This window comes from Eucyclogobius newberryi, unplaced genomic scaffold, assembly GCF_026437365.1.
Source record: "Eucyclogobius newberryi isolate DKJ021-1_F unplaced genomic scaffold, fEucNew1.0.hap1 SCAF_19, whole genome shotgun sequence".
Lineage (NCBI taxonomy): Eukaryota > Metazoa > Chordata > Actinopteri > Gobiiformes > Gobiidae > Eucyclogobius > Eucyclogobius newberryi.
This window is the reverse complement of record NW_027315823.1, coordinates 5,270,397-5,286,964: the sequence shown is the minus strand read 5'-3', so window position 1 is coordinate 5,286,964 and position 16,568 is coordinate 5,270,397. Positions and strand designations below refer to the sequence as shown.

Genomic DNA, 16,568 nt, shown 5'->3' with positions numbered 1-16,568 from the left:
TTTTACCTTGGCATACGATGTTCAAATTATCATAATTATGTGACTGTCTGGTCCTTTTATCACTTTCAATTATGTTAAGTCTATTTATTCATCTATATATTTATCATATTTCTTCGTAGTATGACTTTCTCGGTATGTGCAGTGTTAGTGTTTAATTCAAATGTGTTCTTTCCAATTCAAATGTCCATTTTTTGTTGTTATTGTCAAGTTCTTTATCAGTCATTTAAATACTTTAAATACTACTTCTCTATCCAAATGTTTTCAGTGTTGAATTAAAATGTAACACACACAGAATGTTGAAAAAAATTAAAACAAAATAATAATAATCCAAAGTGAAAGAGCATTAAAACGGTGTTGAACTTAAACTCGAGTCACGCCTCCCGGAAGTTTGGGAGACGCAAATCGGGGCCAAAATCGGTTGTTTTTTATTTTAATTTGTCAAACTATGTCTAAATATTAGTAGAAAAAAACAGAAATTATCATTATGTGACGCAATTTTATCACTTTTAAATATTATTATACGCCTATGTCGTATTGCGGCACCTGTATAAGACTTTTATGATCATTTTTTAATATGATTTCCTCTGTTTAAGTGTCTTTTGTTTTTAAATCAGAAGTTTAATGTCATGTTTTGTTATAATCGTCAAGTTCTTCATCAGTCTCGTGTTCATGTTTAACAGCTACAGAACGACACCAGGTGAAACGCTCAGAGTCGACACGTAGGGGGCGCTGTGCTGTGCTGTGCTGTGCCGTGGCCGGACGTACCGCACTCCTGGGACTCGTCGGAGCCGTCGCCGCAGTCGCGGTCGTGGTCGCAGACGAAGTGTTTGGGGATGCACTGCTGGTTCTGGCACATGAACTCGTTAATGTCGCACGTGTTGTTGAAAACTGGAGCAGAAACATTGAAACACAGAGATTTAACACTCAAACGATCCGTGTTTAACGAGGCAAATGAAGGGAAGATATTAAAGCTGCGGCACCGCACTTTAACAAGGAGGAAGTGAGTACCGTATTTTCGAGTATAAGACGCACCAGCCAAAAAATGCATAATAGAGAAGAAAAAAACATATATAAGTCGCACTGGAGTATAAGTATATAAGTATAAATATAAGTAGAAGTTGCACCCCGGCCAAAACTATGAAAAAAAGGTGCGACTTATAGTCCGGAAAATACGGTATTTAAATCTGTCCTGCAAATGCTTTGGCCAGCCAGAGCGCTGCTTTCAGAGCGGAATCCATTCATTATTGGACTCAGATGGCGCACAGCGGTCTCATTTTGTCACAAAGTGTTGGTTTTACAGTTTACGCTTTGGGGAAAACCACTACATTTACTCATTTACAAAATAAAGTTGGTTATGACAGCTTTAATAATGTAATATTAAACTCAGTGCATCAAATTCATGCTCAAAAGTATTAAATAATTTGCATTTTTTTGTGTTCAATTGTGTGAACATGGGAAAGGAAATTGCATCTGTAAATAATATCTTAATGGAAGATAAACATCGCCATAATGTGTTTTGGGGCTTATTATTATTCATAAATGACATAAAAACAATGAGTCTCGAGTGTAAAACTCCAACAATGGAAACAACAGATGGATACCTGTGAAAATGACTGACTTTTGCCTTTTAACTCGCCGTATTTTCACATTTTTACTGTTATTTTTTACTTCTTGTTAAATAAAAATTAAATAAAAAGTTGACATAAAAAAAACAGGTTTAAAATAGCCAGATGGTATAATGCCGTACTGTGGAACATGACCGAACCCTTCGTGGAAACGTCACACAAAGCCCCTTTGAGTAGGTTTGACGAGCAGAATTTACCGTATTCTCCACACTATAAGGCGCATTAAGCGAAACAAAACGTGTACCACACAAAATCGCTTCGAGGTCAGTAAACACAATCAGAATTCATCCATGTATAAAAGAAAATTAAAGGCTTTTAAGTGCCCCTTATAGAGCGGAAAATACGGTAATTGATTTTTAAAAATACGTCAACACAAATAAACAAGTAATAAGTAATAAACCTGCGAAATCGACTCAAACTAAGATGAATATTCAGATTTAACGCTTGGTCGGCGCCGGACCCTCGCCACACTCACCGCAGCCGGCCTTGACGCTCTCGTCGGCGCCGTTGGGACAGTCTTTGTCCCCGTCGCACTTCCACCTCTGCGGGATGCATACGTGGGACGACGGGCAGTGGAACATGTCGGGACTGCACGTCTTTGCCTCTGAAAGTAAACAACAACAACGACGAGGACTGCGCTTTACTTCACGCCCATTAAAGGAGACGTTTACTTCATGCCCATTAAAGGAGACGTTTACTTCACGCCCATTAAAGGAGACGTTTACTTCATGCCCATTAAAAGAGACGTTTACTTCATGCCCATTAAAGGAGACATTTACTTCACGCCCATTAAAGGAGACGTTTACTTCATGCCCATTAAAGGAGACATTTACTTCACGCCCATTAAAGGAGACGTTTACTTCATGCCCATTAAAGGAGACGTTTACTTCATGCCCATTAAAGGTGACATTTACTTCATGCCCATTAAAGGAGACATTTACTTCACGCCCATTAAAGGAGACGTTTACTTCACGCCCATTAAAGGAGACGTTTACTTCACGGCCATTAAAGGAGACGCATTCGGCTTCGTCAGGTTCATCCTTTGACATTTTGTCCATTGTAAATCGTTATATTGATCTAAAACGGGTCAGTAATAGAAACTGGTCCAAGACTGCAGAGCAGAAAAGCCCCGCCTCTTCATAGTGATAAGCCCCGCCTTCTCACAGTGATATTTCACCGTTACAAGCAGCAGATTGTCATTCACATGTTTACGTGACAGTTTATTACTCTTCATGTGTCACTCAAAGTCTTAATTTTTCTAACAATCACAACTAAGTGCGGGGGAAGTGGGCGGAGACAGGGGGTGGTGAAAACGGGACTTTTCTGGGCACCCGCAGATGCAATAATCAGTCAAAATACGACTTGAAGTGAACTAACACTCAGGAAACAAGGTTAAAAACGTGTCTGTTTCAACTGCAGCCTCTGTGCGACGCCCTCTGGTCAAAGTTATAGCGCAGGTAAAGTCAGTGAGTGATGCACAGCGGCTACGCAGTCGGTCATACGCGGTCGGTCATACGCGGTCGGTCATACGCGGTCGGTCATTCGCGGTCGGTCATACGCGGCCGGTCATTCGCGGCCGGTCATACGCGGTCGGTCATTCGCGGTCGGTCATACGCGGTCGGTCATTCGCGGTCGGTCATACGCGGTCGGTCATTCGCGGTCGGTCATACGCGGTCGGTCATTCGCGGTCGGTCATACGCGGTCGGTCATACGCGGTCGGTCATTCGCGGTCGGTCATACGCGGTCGGTCATTCGCGGTCGGTCATTCGCGGTCGGTCATACGCGGTCGGTCATACGCGGTCGGTCATTCGCGGTCGGTCGTACGCGGTCGGTCATTCGCGGTCGGTCATTCGCGGTCGGTCATACGCGGTCGGTCATTCGCGGTCGGTCATACGCGGTCGGTCATTCGCGGTCGGTCATAAGCGGTCGGTCATTCGCGGTCGGTCATACGCGGTCGGTCATACGCGGTCGGTCATTCGCGGTCGGTCATTCGCGGTCGGTCATTCGCGGTCGGTCATTCGCGGTCGGTCATTCGCGGTCGGTCATACGCGGTCGGTCATTCGCGGTCGGTCATACGCGGTCGGTCATTCGCGGCCGGTCATACGCGGCCGGTCATTCGCGGCCGGTCATACGCGGTCGGTCATTCGCGGTCGGTCATACGCGGTCGGTCATTCGCGGTCGGTCATACGCGGTCGGTCATACGCGGTCGGTCATACGCGGTCGGTCATACGCGGCCGGTCATTCGCGGTCGGTCATACGCGGTCGGCCATTCGCTGTCGGTCATTCGGTCATACGCGGTCGGTCATACGCGGTCGGTCATACGCGGTCGGTCATACGCGGTCGGTCATACGCGGTCGGTCATTCGCGGTCGGTCATTCGCGGTCGGTCATTCGCGGTCGGTCATACGCGGTCGGTCATACGCGGTCGGTCATTCGCGGTCGGTCATAAGCGGTCGGTCATTCGCGGTCGGTCATACGCGGTCGGTCATACGCGGTCGGTCATTCGCGGTCGGTCATTCGCGGTCGGTCATTCGCGGTCGGTCATTCGCGGTCGGTCATTCGCGGTCGGTCATACGCGGTCGGTCATTCGCGGTCGGTCATACGCGGTCGGTCATTCGCGGCCGGTCATACGCGGCCGGTCATTCGCGGCCGGTCATACGCGGCCGGTCATTCGCGGCCGGTCATACGCGGTCGGTCATTCGCGGTCGGTCATACGCGGTCGGTCATTCGCGATCGGTCATACGCGGTCGGTCATACGCGGTCGGTCATACGCGGTCGGTCATACGCGGCCGGTCATTCGCGGTCGGTCATTCGCTGTCGGTCATTCGGTCATACGCGGTCGGTCATACGCGGTCGGTCATACGCGGTCGGTCATACGCGGTCGGTCATATGCGGTCGGTCATACGCAGTCGGTCATACGCGGTCGGTCATTCGCAGTCGGTCATATGCGGTCGGTCATACGCGGTCGGTCATACGCGGTCGGTCATACGCGGTCGGTCATACGCGGTCGGTCATTCGCGGTCGGTCATATGCGGTCGGTCATACGCGGCCGGTCATACGCGGTCGGTCATTCGCGGTCGGTCATACGCGGTCGGTCATACGCGCGGTCATACGCGGTCGGTCATACGCGGTCGGTCATACGCGGTCGGTCATACGCGGTCGGTCATTCGCGGTCGGTCATACGCGCGGTCATACGCGGTCGGGCAGGCGGGAGACTCACTGCACTGGGCGCCCTCGTCGCTGGCGTCGCCGCAGTCGTCGGCGCCGTCGCAGACCCAGCGGTTCGGGATGCAGCGATGGTTCCCGCACTCGAACTGAGAACCGGAGCAGAACTTGTCTGGAGGAGGAAGAGAGACGAGAAATGGCTCAGAACCGACGGGACGATCGGTTCTCCCGCGGCAACGGAAACACTGAAAAAGCGGATGTTTTTTTTCAGTTGCCATGACAACACTAGACGTAGAAGGAAACGCCTGAGCGACAATGTCAAACGCACGGGCGCACTTCAGTTTGTGTGACTTCAGTCCTTTTGCGAAAGCGAACGCCGGGGACGGATTATCGATGATCGTGGCGTTCCCGGATATCGGTATCGGTTCGATATCTAAAGCGTGGCCGATTTATGGCACCGATATCCTCCTGCGCGCGAGTCAGATTTATCTCATCAATAAATATAAATGCAAAAGAAAATGTCCGTCTTTTTACGCAATCATGAAATATTCACAATAAATACATCTATTTTTACGGAAGCGAAAGGTTTAATGGATGGATTTTAACGTCTTAATCTTTGTATTGGCAAATATCAGTTAAAGGGCCCACCTGTTGTACATATAAATGATAGTTTTACATCAATCGAGCAGGTATTTGTGGAGAAAACGTCGAAGAATCTGCAGATAATGACAGGAAGTGACATCACACCAGGGACATTCCTCATTCCAGACAAAGATTATGCAGAATTTACACAAAGAAACAACTTTTTCACTCTCTAAACATTAATTCAACAAAATAAAGTTGCTCTCGGATATTCTTATTTGTCCCTCCCAAAAAAAAGTGACATTATAATAATAATAAACCTTTTATTTATATAGCGCTTTTCAGGGACCCAAAGACGCTTAGACATTAGATGAGTTTTGGCCCAGTGTTTGCTGGGTAATTTCCTAGTGTGATGTCATCAAATATAAACAGGAAGTGAAATTATAAACCTAAAAAATTTGCTACTCTGGGACAATATTTGTATATTTTTTTTGCTAAATTAAAGATGTAGTATTCCTCTTCACTGCGTTTTAGTTCAGCGAGTGGTCCGACCTGTAGGGGGCGCTTTAACGAGAAGAACACCAGATGCCAGTACGGGCTCATAAAGCCCCATCCCCCTCGCTCGTGTACTGACCGCAGTGCGCCTCGTCCGCCCCGTCCTCGCAGTCGTGCTCCTTGTCGCACGTCCAGCTCATGGGAATGCATCGGCCGCTGGGACAGGCGAAGAACGGTGCCTGACACTTGACCTTCTCGCTCCCTGAGGTCCACCAAGCAGAGGGAGGTCCACCAAGCAGAGGGAGGTCCACCAAGCAGAGGGAGGTCCAGCAAGCAGAGGGAGGTCCACCAAGCAGAGGGAGGTCCACCAAGCAGAGGGAGGTCCACCAAGCAGAGGGAGGTCCAGCAGAGGAAACGAGACGGTCAAACACAATTTCATGGATGGAAATACAAAATGGCTTTGTCTCACGTCCATAAGAATTAATTGGGATTTATTTTATCTCCAAAAGCTTCATTTGGTGCATTTGTCACAGTTTGAAACACAATTAAACTGCCACCACTACTTTTACTGCTGTTTCTACTCAGAAAGCTTTGCTACTGCAGTTTTTGTTCTACTACTGCTACTGCTGCTACTACTACTACTACTACTACTACTACTACTACTACTACTACTACTACTACTACTACTAATACTACTACTACTACTACTACTGCTACTGCTACTACTACTACTGCTACTGTGTCTGCTACTACTGCTACTGCTACTGCTACTACTACTACTGCTACTACTGCTACTGCTACTGCTACTATTACTGCTACTGCTACTACTGCTACTACTGCTACTGCTACTGCTACTACTACTACTGCTACTGCAACTGCTACTACTACAACTTCAACAACACCTCCTTCTCCTTCTACAACAAAAACTTCTCCTCCTTGATTACATTATTTCTCATCCATAATAATAACTTTAAAATCCTCTTTATTTCCCCAAATCCCACTTGGTCCTGTGAGGTCCCAGTGTTGTCTTGTGAGGTCCCAGTGTGCTCATGTGTGGCCATGTGTGGTCGTGTGTGGTCCCAGTCTGGTCCTGTGTGGTCCTGTGCAGTCCCAGTGTGGTCATGTGAGGTCCTGTGTGGTCCCAGTGAGGTCCCAGTGTTGTCCTGTGAAGTCCCAGTGTGGTCATGTGAGGTCCTGTGTGGTCCCAGTGAGGTCCCTGTGTGGTCATGTGTGGACATGTGTGGTCCCAGTGAGGTCCCAGTGTTGTCCTGTGAGGTCCCTGTGTGGTCATGTGTGGTCCCAGTCTGGTCATGTGTGTTCCTGTGAGGTCATGTGTGGTCCCAGTGAGGTCCCAGTGTTGTCCTGTGTGGTCCCAGCGTGGTCATGTGTGGCCATGTGAGGTCGTGTGTGGTCCCAGTCTGGTCCTGTGTGGTCCTGTGAGGTCATGTGTGGTCATGTGAGATCATGTGTGGTCCCAGTGTGGTCATGTGAGGTCCTGTGTGGTCCCAATGAGGTCCCTGTGTGGTCATGTGTGGTCATGTGTGGTCCCAGTGAGGTCCCAGTGTTGTCCTGTGAGGTCATGTGTGGTCCCAGTCTGGTTATGTGTGTTCCTGTGAGGTCATGTGTGGTCCTGTGTGGTCCCAGTGAGGTCCCAGTGAGGTCCCAGTGTTGTCCTGTGTGGTCCCAGCGTGGCCGTCGTACCTGGACAGTTGCGTTCGTCAGAGAAGTCTCCGCAGTCGTTGGCGTGGTCGCACTGCCAGGAGGGGGCGTAGCAGAGCGTGGTGAACTCACACTTCTGGAAGACCACGCCCTTCACGCCCAAGTGGAAGTAACTGGAGCAGTCTGTGGCGGCTGCAACGGGCACACAACGGAGGGTTTGTGGGTTTACTGTAGCCCCGCCCTGAAAGAGAAGCCCCCCCTGTAGTACCGCCCTCACAGAGTAGCCCCACCCTGTAGCTCCGCCCTGACAGAGTAGCTCCGCCCTGACAGAGTAGCCTCGCCAGACAGAGTAGCCCCACCCTGTGGCCCCACCCTGACAGAGTAGCCCCACCCTGTAGCCCCACCCTGACAGAGTAGCCCCACCCTGTAGCCCCACCCTGATAGAATAGCCCCACCCTTCGCTCTGATCTTACTGCAGTCCATCTCGTCGCTGGCGTCGTCACAGTCGACTTTCTGGTTGCACTTGCTGGAGTTGGAGATGCAGTTTCCGTCTCGACACTGGAACTGATCGGCCGAGCACAGAGTGGCTGAGGCACAGAGAGGGACACTTTCATTATATACGGCTAATGCTAAGGCTAATGCTAATGGTAATACTGCTAATACTGCTAATACTGCTGATACTGATACTGCTAATAATGCTACAGCTAATACTGCTAATAATGCTACTGTTAATACTGCTAATACTGCTAATGCTACTGCAAATGCTACTACTACTTCTCAAATGCATAAATTGTCCTACACTGATTCAAACTCTGTAAATGCATGTTTGAATTAGGTTCTCCTCCAGGTTCTCCTCCAGGTTCTCCTCCAGATTCTCCTCCAGGTTCTCCTCCAGGTTCTCCTCCAGATTCTTCTCCAGGTTCTCCTCCAGGTTCTCCTCCAGGTTCTCCTCCAGATTCTTCTCCAGGTTCTCCTCCAGGTTCTCCTCCAGGTTCTCCTCCAGATTCTTCTCCAGGTTCTCCTCCAGATTCTCCTCCAGGTTCTCCTCCAGATTCACCTCCAGGTTCTCCTCTCTTGCCGTTAAGAGGAGTCCGAGGGCAGATGAGGTTCTGGGACAGTTCTACATTAAATTCCCTGTAAACGTTGATGGATCTGCTCGTCTTTGTGGACCAACGACTGTTTCATAGTTTGATTTTCTAACCTTATGCTTCTTCTGTGATTTTGGGCTTTATAAACATAAACACTGTTTACAACAATAAACTGAACTGCACTGAAGCGACTGATAGAACTCTTCCTGATCCTCTTCTTTCTACTGCAGTTTCACTTCCAGTGTTGCTGAAACTACAACCAAACGTCCTCCTCCAGCCTCGTGGTGAAGCAGAAGGCTGTGACTGGACTGTGGCGCTCACCGTTGCAGAAGAGCTCGTCCGAGTTGTCTCCGCAGTCGTTGTGCCCGTTGCACCAGGAGCCGTGGCCCACGCAGCGCCCGTTCACGCAGCGCCGGTAACCCTTCTTACACACACGGTTAGCTGCAGAGACACACATGCAGAACGTCACACGCAGCGCCTGTTCACACAGCGCCCGTTCACGCAGCGCCGGTAACCCTTCTTACACACACGGTTAGCTGCAGAGACACACATGCAGAACGTCACACGCAGCGCCTGTTCACACAGCGCCCGTTCACGCAGCGCCGGTAACCCTTCTTACACACACGGTTAGCTGCAGAGACACACATGCAGAACGTCACACGCAGCGCCTGTTCACACAGCGCCCGTTCACGCAGCGCCGGTAACCCTTCTTACACACACGGTTAGCTGCAGAGACACACATGCAGAACGTCACACACAGCGCCCGTTCACGCAGTGCCAGTTCACGCGGCGCCCGTTCACGCAGCGCCGGTAGCCCTTCTTACACACACGGTTAGCTGCAGAGCATGTTGAATATTTGAATACTGCATGTACTGTGCTGTGTATTGAATATTTGAATACTGCATGTACTGTGCTGTGTATTGAATATTTGAATACTGCATGTACTGTACAGTGTGTTGAATACTGCATGTACTGTACAGTGTGTTGAATAGTTGAATACTGCAGTGTGTTGAATAGTTGAATACTGCATGTACTGTGCTGAATAGTTGAATACTGCATGTACTGTGCAGTGCATGTTGAATAGTTGAATACTGCATGTACTGTACAGTGTGTTGAATAGTTGAATACTGCATGTACAGTGCAGTGCATGTTTTAATAGTTGAATACTGCATGTACTGTGCAGTGCATGTTGAATAGTTGAATACTGCATGTACTGTACAGTGTGTTGAATAGTTGAATACTGCATGTACTGTACAGTGTGTTGAATAGTTGAATACTGCATGTACTGTACAGTGTGTTGAATAGTTGAATACTGCATGTACCGTGCAGTGTGTTGAATAGTTGAATACTGCAGTGTGTTGAATAGTTGAATACTGCATGTACTGTGCAGTGCATGTTGAATAGGTGAATACTGCATGTACTGTACAGTGTGTTGAATAGTTGAATACTGCATGTACAGTGCAGTGCATGTTGAATAGTTGAATACTGCATGTACAGTGCAGTGCATGTTGAATAGTTGAATACTGCAAGTACAGTGCAATGTGTTGAATAGTTGAATACTGCATGTACTGTGCAGTGCATGTTTTAATAGTTGAATACTGCATGTACTCTGCAGTGTGTTGAATAGTTGAATACTGCATGTACTGTACAGTGTGTTGAATAGTTGAATACTGCATGTACTGTACAGTGCATGTTTTAATAGTTGAATACTGCAAGTACAGTGCAGTGTGTTGAATAGTTGAATACTGCATGTACAGTGCGTACCGCAGTAGGACTGCTTCTCGTCAGACTTGTCTTTACAGTGCGGCGAGCCGTCGCAGGTCCGGACGTACTCGATGCAGTCGCCGTTTCCACACTCGAACTCGTCGATGTTGTTGCAGGTCGTGTTCAGGGCTGAAAGACAAAGAGCCAGAGTAATGACAAACGTGAGGAGCAAACTACTGTCAAAGTACTGCAAAACTACTGCCAAAGTACTGTCAAAGTACTGCCAAACTACTGCCAAAGTACTGTCAAAGTACTGCCAAACTACTGCCAAAGTACTGTCAAACTACTGCCAAAGTACTGTCAAACAACTGTCAAACTACTGTCAAACTACTGCCAAAGTACTGTCAAACTACTGCCAAAGTACTGCCAAACTACTGTCAAACAACTGCCAAAGTACTGTCAAACTACTGCCAAAGTACTGCCAAAGTACTGCCAAACTACTGCCAAACTACTGTCAAACAACTGCCAAACTACTGTCAAACAACTGCCAAACTACTGCCAAAGTACTGCCAAAATACTGCAAAATACTGCCAAAAACTGCTGTAAAACTGCTGCCAAAGTACTGCTGTCAAAGTACTGCCAAAGTACTGCAAGAGTACTGCAAAACTACTACCAAAGTACTGCTAAACTACTACCAAAGTACTTCCAAACTACGGCCAAACTACTGCCAAATGTGTGCGACAGCGACACCGTGTGGGCGGTTTATGATCTGCATAAGAACTAATCAATCAAATCGCTCACGTTAATCAATGAAAACGGTGATAAAAGTTTCTCATTTCACTCTTTTGTAATATTATAATATAATAAACATAATATAATATAATAATATACAATATAATAAACATAATATAATATAATAGTTTATAATATAACCTGAAGCAGATTTACTGACAGATAAAGCTGAAGTGTGGTGTTGTTACCGATGCAGGAGTTGTCCTCCAGCAGCTTCCTGTCGCCGCGGCAACTGCAGTTGACTCTTCCATCCGAGGTGAGCAGACACAGGTCCTGACAGCCGCCGTTATTCACCCGGCACAGAGAGAACTCACCTGCAGAGGGCGGGGTCAAAGGGGTGTGGCAGGTTTAACATGTTCTGATTTAGACTTTATTTTCTGTATTTATACCTGTTGTACAAATTAATTATAGTTTTACAACAATCAAGCAGGAATTTGTGGAGAAAATTGTGAAAAATGTGTAGAAAATGACAGGAAGTGACATCACACCAGGGACAGGAAGTGACATCACACCAGGGACACTCATTCCAGTCAAAGTTTATGCAACAAAATAAAGTCGCTCTCATATATTTTAATTTGTCAAATAAAACACACATTGCTACAATAGATGAGTTTTGGCCCAGTGTTTTCTGGGTAATTTCTTAGTGTGATGTCATCAATTACAAACAGGAAGTGACATTATAAACCTTCAAAATATGCTATTAGACCCGTGCAGTGACTGTAGTGAGTAGCAGTGACTGTAGTGAGTAGACCCGTGCAGTGACTGTAGTGAGTAGCAGTGATTGTAGTGAGTAGACCCGTGCAGTGACTGTAGTGAGTAGCAGTGATTGTAGTGAGTAGACCCGTGCAGTGACTGTAGTGAGTAGACCCGTGCAGTGACTGTAGTGATTAGACCTGTGCAGTGACTGTAGTGAGTAGCAGTGATTGTAGTGAGTAGACCCGTGCAGTGACTGTAGTGAGTAGACCCGTGCAGTGGCTGTAGTGATTAGACCTGTGCAGTGACTGTAGTGAGTAGCCCTGTGCAGTGACTGTAGTGAGTAGCAGTGACTGTAGTGAGAAGACCCGTGCAGTGACTGTAGTGAGTAGCAGTGACTGCAGTGAGTAGACCCGTGCAGTGACTGTAGTGAGTAGACCCGTGCAGTGACTGTAGTGATTAGACCCATGCAGTGACTGTAGTGAGTAGACCCGTGCAGTGACTGTAGTGATTAGACCCATGCAGTGACTGTAGTGAGTAGACCCGTGCAGTGACTGTAGTGATTAGACCCGTGCAGTGACTGTAGTGATTAGACCCGTGGAGTGACTGTAGCGAGTAGACCCGTGCAGTGACTCACAGCTGTTGGTGTCGTTGGCGACGGCGATTATTCCCATTGGCTGCTGGGGAATGTCCGCCCGCAGCACCTTCATCTCTCCTCCGGTGTATTTATCGGCCCTCAGCACCGCCCGCCGCACCCAGTCCGTCCAGAAGAGGTAGTCCCCGTACACGGCCAGGCCAAAGGGGTGCACGGGCTCGTTCTTCAGCACCACCTGCAGGGCGACGGTGGTAATGCGCGGGTGTAAACACAGACGCACAGACACAGACAGACGCTCGCACTCACGTAGCGCCGGCTGCCGTCGTACTCGCAGCGCTCGATCTTGTCCAGCGTGGCGTCGGAGAAGTAGAGCTTCTCCGCTCGGTGGTCGATGGCCAGACCGTTGGGCGTGCGGACGTCCGAGCCGATGATGATGATGACGTTTGCCCCGTTCAGAGTTGCCCTCATGATGCTGGGAAACTGCTCGTTCCAATTGGTCCAGAACATCAGGCTGTGGGAGGAGCTTAGGGTCATCTGGGGGTCAAACAGGGACTAAACCAGCACTAAACCAGGACTAAAGATGGACTAAAGATGGACTAAAGATGGACTAAAGATGGACTAAAGATGGACTAAACCAGGACTTCTCTCCTCCTCTCCTCCTCTCCTCCTCTCCCTCTCTCCTTCTCTCCTCCTCTCCTCCCCTCCTCCCCTCCTCCTCTCCTTCTCTCCTCCTCTCCTCTCCTCCTCTCCTCCTCTCCTTCTCTCCTCCTCTCCTTCCCTCCTCCTCTCCTCCTCTCCTTCCCTCCTCCTCCTCTCCTTCTCTCCTCCTCTCCTTCCCTCCTTCTCTCCTCCTCTCCTCCTCTCCTCCCCTCCTTCTCTCCTCCTCTCCTCCCCTCCTCCTCTCCTTCTCTCCTCCTCCACTCCTTCTCTCCTCCTCTCCTTCTATCCTCCTCTCCTTCCCTCCTCCTCCTCTCCTTCTCTCCTTCTCTCCTTCCCTCCTCCTCTCCTTCTCTCCTCCTCTCCTTCCCTCCTCCTCCACTCCTTCTCTCCTCCTCTCCTTCCCTCCTCCTCTTCTTCCCTCCTCCTCCTCCTCCTCTCCTTCTCTCCTTCTCTCCTCCTCTCCTTCCCTCCTCCTCTCCTTCCCTCCTCCTCTCCTTCTCTCCTTCCCTCCTCCTCCTCTCCTTCTCTCCTCCTCTCCTTCCCTCCTCCTCTCCTTCTCTCCTCCTCTCCTTCCCTCCTCCTCCTCTCCTTCCCTCCTCCTCTCCTCCCCTCCTCCTCTCCTTCCCTCCTTTTCTCCTCCTCTCCTCCCCTCCTCCTCTCCTTCTCTCCTCCTCTCCTTCCCTCCTCCTCCTCTCCTTCCCTCCTCCTCTCCTCCCCTCCTCCTCTCCTTCCCTCCTTTTCTCCTCCTCTCCTCCCCTCCTTCCCTCCTCCTCTCCTCCCCTCCTCCTCTCCCTCTCTCCTTCCCTCCTCCTCTCCCTCTCTCCTTCCCTCCTCCTCTCCTCCCCTCCTCCTCTCCCTCTCTCCTTCCCTCCTCCTCTCCTCCCCTCCTCCTCTCCCTCTCTCCTTCCCTCCTCCTCTCCTTCTCTCCTTCTCTCCTTCTCTCCTTCCCTCCTCCTCTCCTCCTCTCCTCCCCTCCTCCTCTCCTTCTCTCCTCCTCTCCTCCTCTCATCCCCTCCTCTCCTCCCCTCCTCCTCTCCTCCCCTCCTCCTCTCCTCCTCTCACCCCTGACACTCATCCAGGACGAAGGCTCGGGGGTGGTCATCTCCGGACATGGTGACCACCGTGTGTCGGTCCATGGCGCCCCAGCGGCTCTGGTCCACCGTGTGGCGCGAGATGGTGGAGGTGGTGTAGCTGGTCCAGTACAGCATGTCCCAGGCCCGATGGTACGCCAGGCCCTCCACCGAGCCCACGTCTGCCGAGGGACACAGAGGTCAGGGTTATACTGAGCTGCCATTCATCCCATCACCCTATTTTTTTCATAGTTTTGCCCGGGGTGCGACTTATACTTATATTTATACTTATATACTTATACTCCAGTTTTTTCCTTCTCTATTATGCATTTTTTGGCCTTATACTCCGGTGCAACTTATAGTCCGAAAAATACGGTAACCCAGACCCCTAATAGACCCGACTTCATAAAACATAATCATAACTGTATTTTGGTCGTAGTAATTGTTATTTAGACCTTTTTATAACAAAGACAGGTGAATTATTAAAGCAAAATGCCAAAAATACTATAAACTATTTCTGTTTTTCAGCAATAATACAAGTCGCCATATTCCAACCTTCAATAATGTATTTTAAAAGTCTCAATGTACTATAATAATAATCTTTGACAAATTGACTATTGGTTATGGTTATAAGCACCATATTTAATTCATGTGCAATCTATGTGCTGTCGTGACACATATTCATGTGCAATTACTGTCGGGATCACATGCAATGGTATTTATGTATTTATTTATTTGTCTATGGGAGTTTTTATTTATTTATAGGAAATCTTCTACTGAAAGTGTTTTTCAGACTTCCTATAAGTGATCTGTTCTTCTGTATCTACCTCTGTATCTACCTGCGTTGCACCAATGAAATTTCCCCATGTGGGACAATAAAGGAATATCTTATCTTATCTTATCTTATTCTCTCAATGAATAAAAAAATATATTTGCAATTCATACTCTATGAGGTAGTTTTATTTTCTTTTTAAATGAACAAAACACCAAACATGACACAAAAAGAAGAACTAGACAATTAATAATGATTCTAGAGATAAAAAACAAAACAAAACGCACGGCATAAATCATCTCATGTTTAAGTCTCATTTTGTCCACAATTTATGTCACATTTGTCCATGTTTATGTTGAGTCCAAATGTTTTTTTTTTCTTCCATTTCCATTTCAGTCCTTAATGTTTGGTCCAGTTTCTTTGTGAAGTGCCACGCCCTCCAGAGGTTTACATTTACCGAGCCCACGGCAGGAGTTTTAAGGCCAAAAACACATCGTTCTGAAATGTCATAAACAGTTTATGACTCTGTTGATTGGCCGACGGTCCTGGAACACGTGATAATAGTTTGCCTCGCGGCTCGTTAGCGTTTCCTCGTGAGCGATGAGCACTTTAACACTTCTCTTCTAAAAGCTGAAGATAAAACCACTAAAAATGAGGTTCAGAGACTTGTAATGAAGCAAAAATGTCCAGACAGAATCCGTATAAAAGTCCTATTATTTTTCATTTGATTTTAGGGTCATTTATAGGACAAACTGACCTGATGCCTCCCAGAATGATGGATTTAACTGGAAATAAGAGAGTTACAGCTTTATTTGTATAAAAAGTGCATCAAGCAGCTCCAGAGTTCACTTTGATGAGAAAAATTGAATCAATAAAGAAAAAGTCTACTGTCCCACGCATGGAAGGACCAAAGCGGGATTATATATTATTCATTCATAGTATTTTTATGAGAAGTGGCACTGGAGTATAAGTGGCACAGGAGTATAAGTGGCACTGGAGTATAAGTCGCACTGGAGTATAAGTCGCACTGGAGTATAAGTCGCACTGGAGTATAAGTCGCACTGGAGTATAAGTCGCATTTATTTGGGGGAAATGTATTTGTTAAAATCCAAGACCAAGAACAGACATTTCATCATGATAACAGATGAGAGAACATGGTGAATAGGTGTACTTATGCTAACGCTAACACCTTCAGCTACATGACGTATGCTAACGCTAACACCTTCAGCTACATGACGTATGCTAACGCTAACACCTTCAGCTACATGAGGCACAGACAGAACTGTGGTAAGTGTCTGGTACGTTAACGTAACATATGAACAGTTATTCAGATAACTATAGCATAAAGAACATGCTAACAAGTTTACCAAAGCATCAGTTTTACCCCAAATCACTAAATCCATTAAATTCTTCTTCCTCTGTGTCACTTCTAAACAACTCCACAAACTCCAGAGGTAGAGGAAGTGCAGATTCTTCTTCTGCGTCGCTCAGAGCCTAGAGCGCCCTCTTGTGTTTGTCACACATAAGTCGCTCTGGAGTATAAGTCGCACCCCGGCCGAAACTATGAAAAAAGGTGCGACTTGTAGTCCGGAAAATACGGTATATATTTTTTTACTTTATGAAAATTGCCAAAAAGTTGGATTTGAGACACATTTGGATCGACTCTTTG

The 16,568-nt window shown here is 47.6% G+C and overlaps 1 protein-coding gene across 2 annotated transcripts in view; it reads right to left on the bottom strand.

Moving 5' to 3' along the window:
• The window catches only part of LOC140365209 (low-density lipoprotein receptor-related protein 1-like), a 234,181-nt gene that overhangs the window by 49,021 nt on the left and 168,592 nt on the right, over nucleotides 1-16,568 (bottom strand). For both annotated transcript variants that reach the window (XM_072451496.1, XM_072451497.1), the window contains exons 42-53: nucleotides 14,120-14,309; nucleotides 12,704-12,908; nucleotides 12,440-12,632; nucleotides 11,298-11,423; nucleotides 10,378-10,506; nucleotides 8,935-9,054; nucleotides 7,999-8,112; nucleotides 7,568-7,717; nucleotides 6,006-6,128; nucleotides 4,845-4,961; nucleotides 2,101-2,229; nucleotides 766-888 (exon numbers count right to left, since the gene is read on the bottom strand). In XM_072451496.1, the coding sequence (XP_072307597.1) occupies nucleotides 766-888; nucleotides 2,101-2,229; nucleotides 4,845-4,961; nucleotides 6,006-6,128; nucleotides 7,568-7,717; nucleotides 7,999-8,112; nucleotides 8,935-9,054; nucleotides 10,378-10,506; nucleotides 11,298-11,423; nucleotides 12,440-12,632; nucleotides 12,704-12,908; nucleotides 14,120-14,309 (1,719 nt within the window). The remainder of the gene's footprint in view (nucleotides 1-765; nucleotides 889-2,100; nucleotides 2,230-4,844; nucleotides 4,962-6,005; nucleotides 6,129-7,567; nucleotides 7,718-7,998; nucleotides 8,113-8,934; nucleotides 9,055-10,377; nucleotides 10,507-11,297; nucleotides 11,424-12,439; nucleotides 12,633-12,703; nucleotides 12,909-14,119; nucleotides 14,310-16,568) is intronic.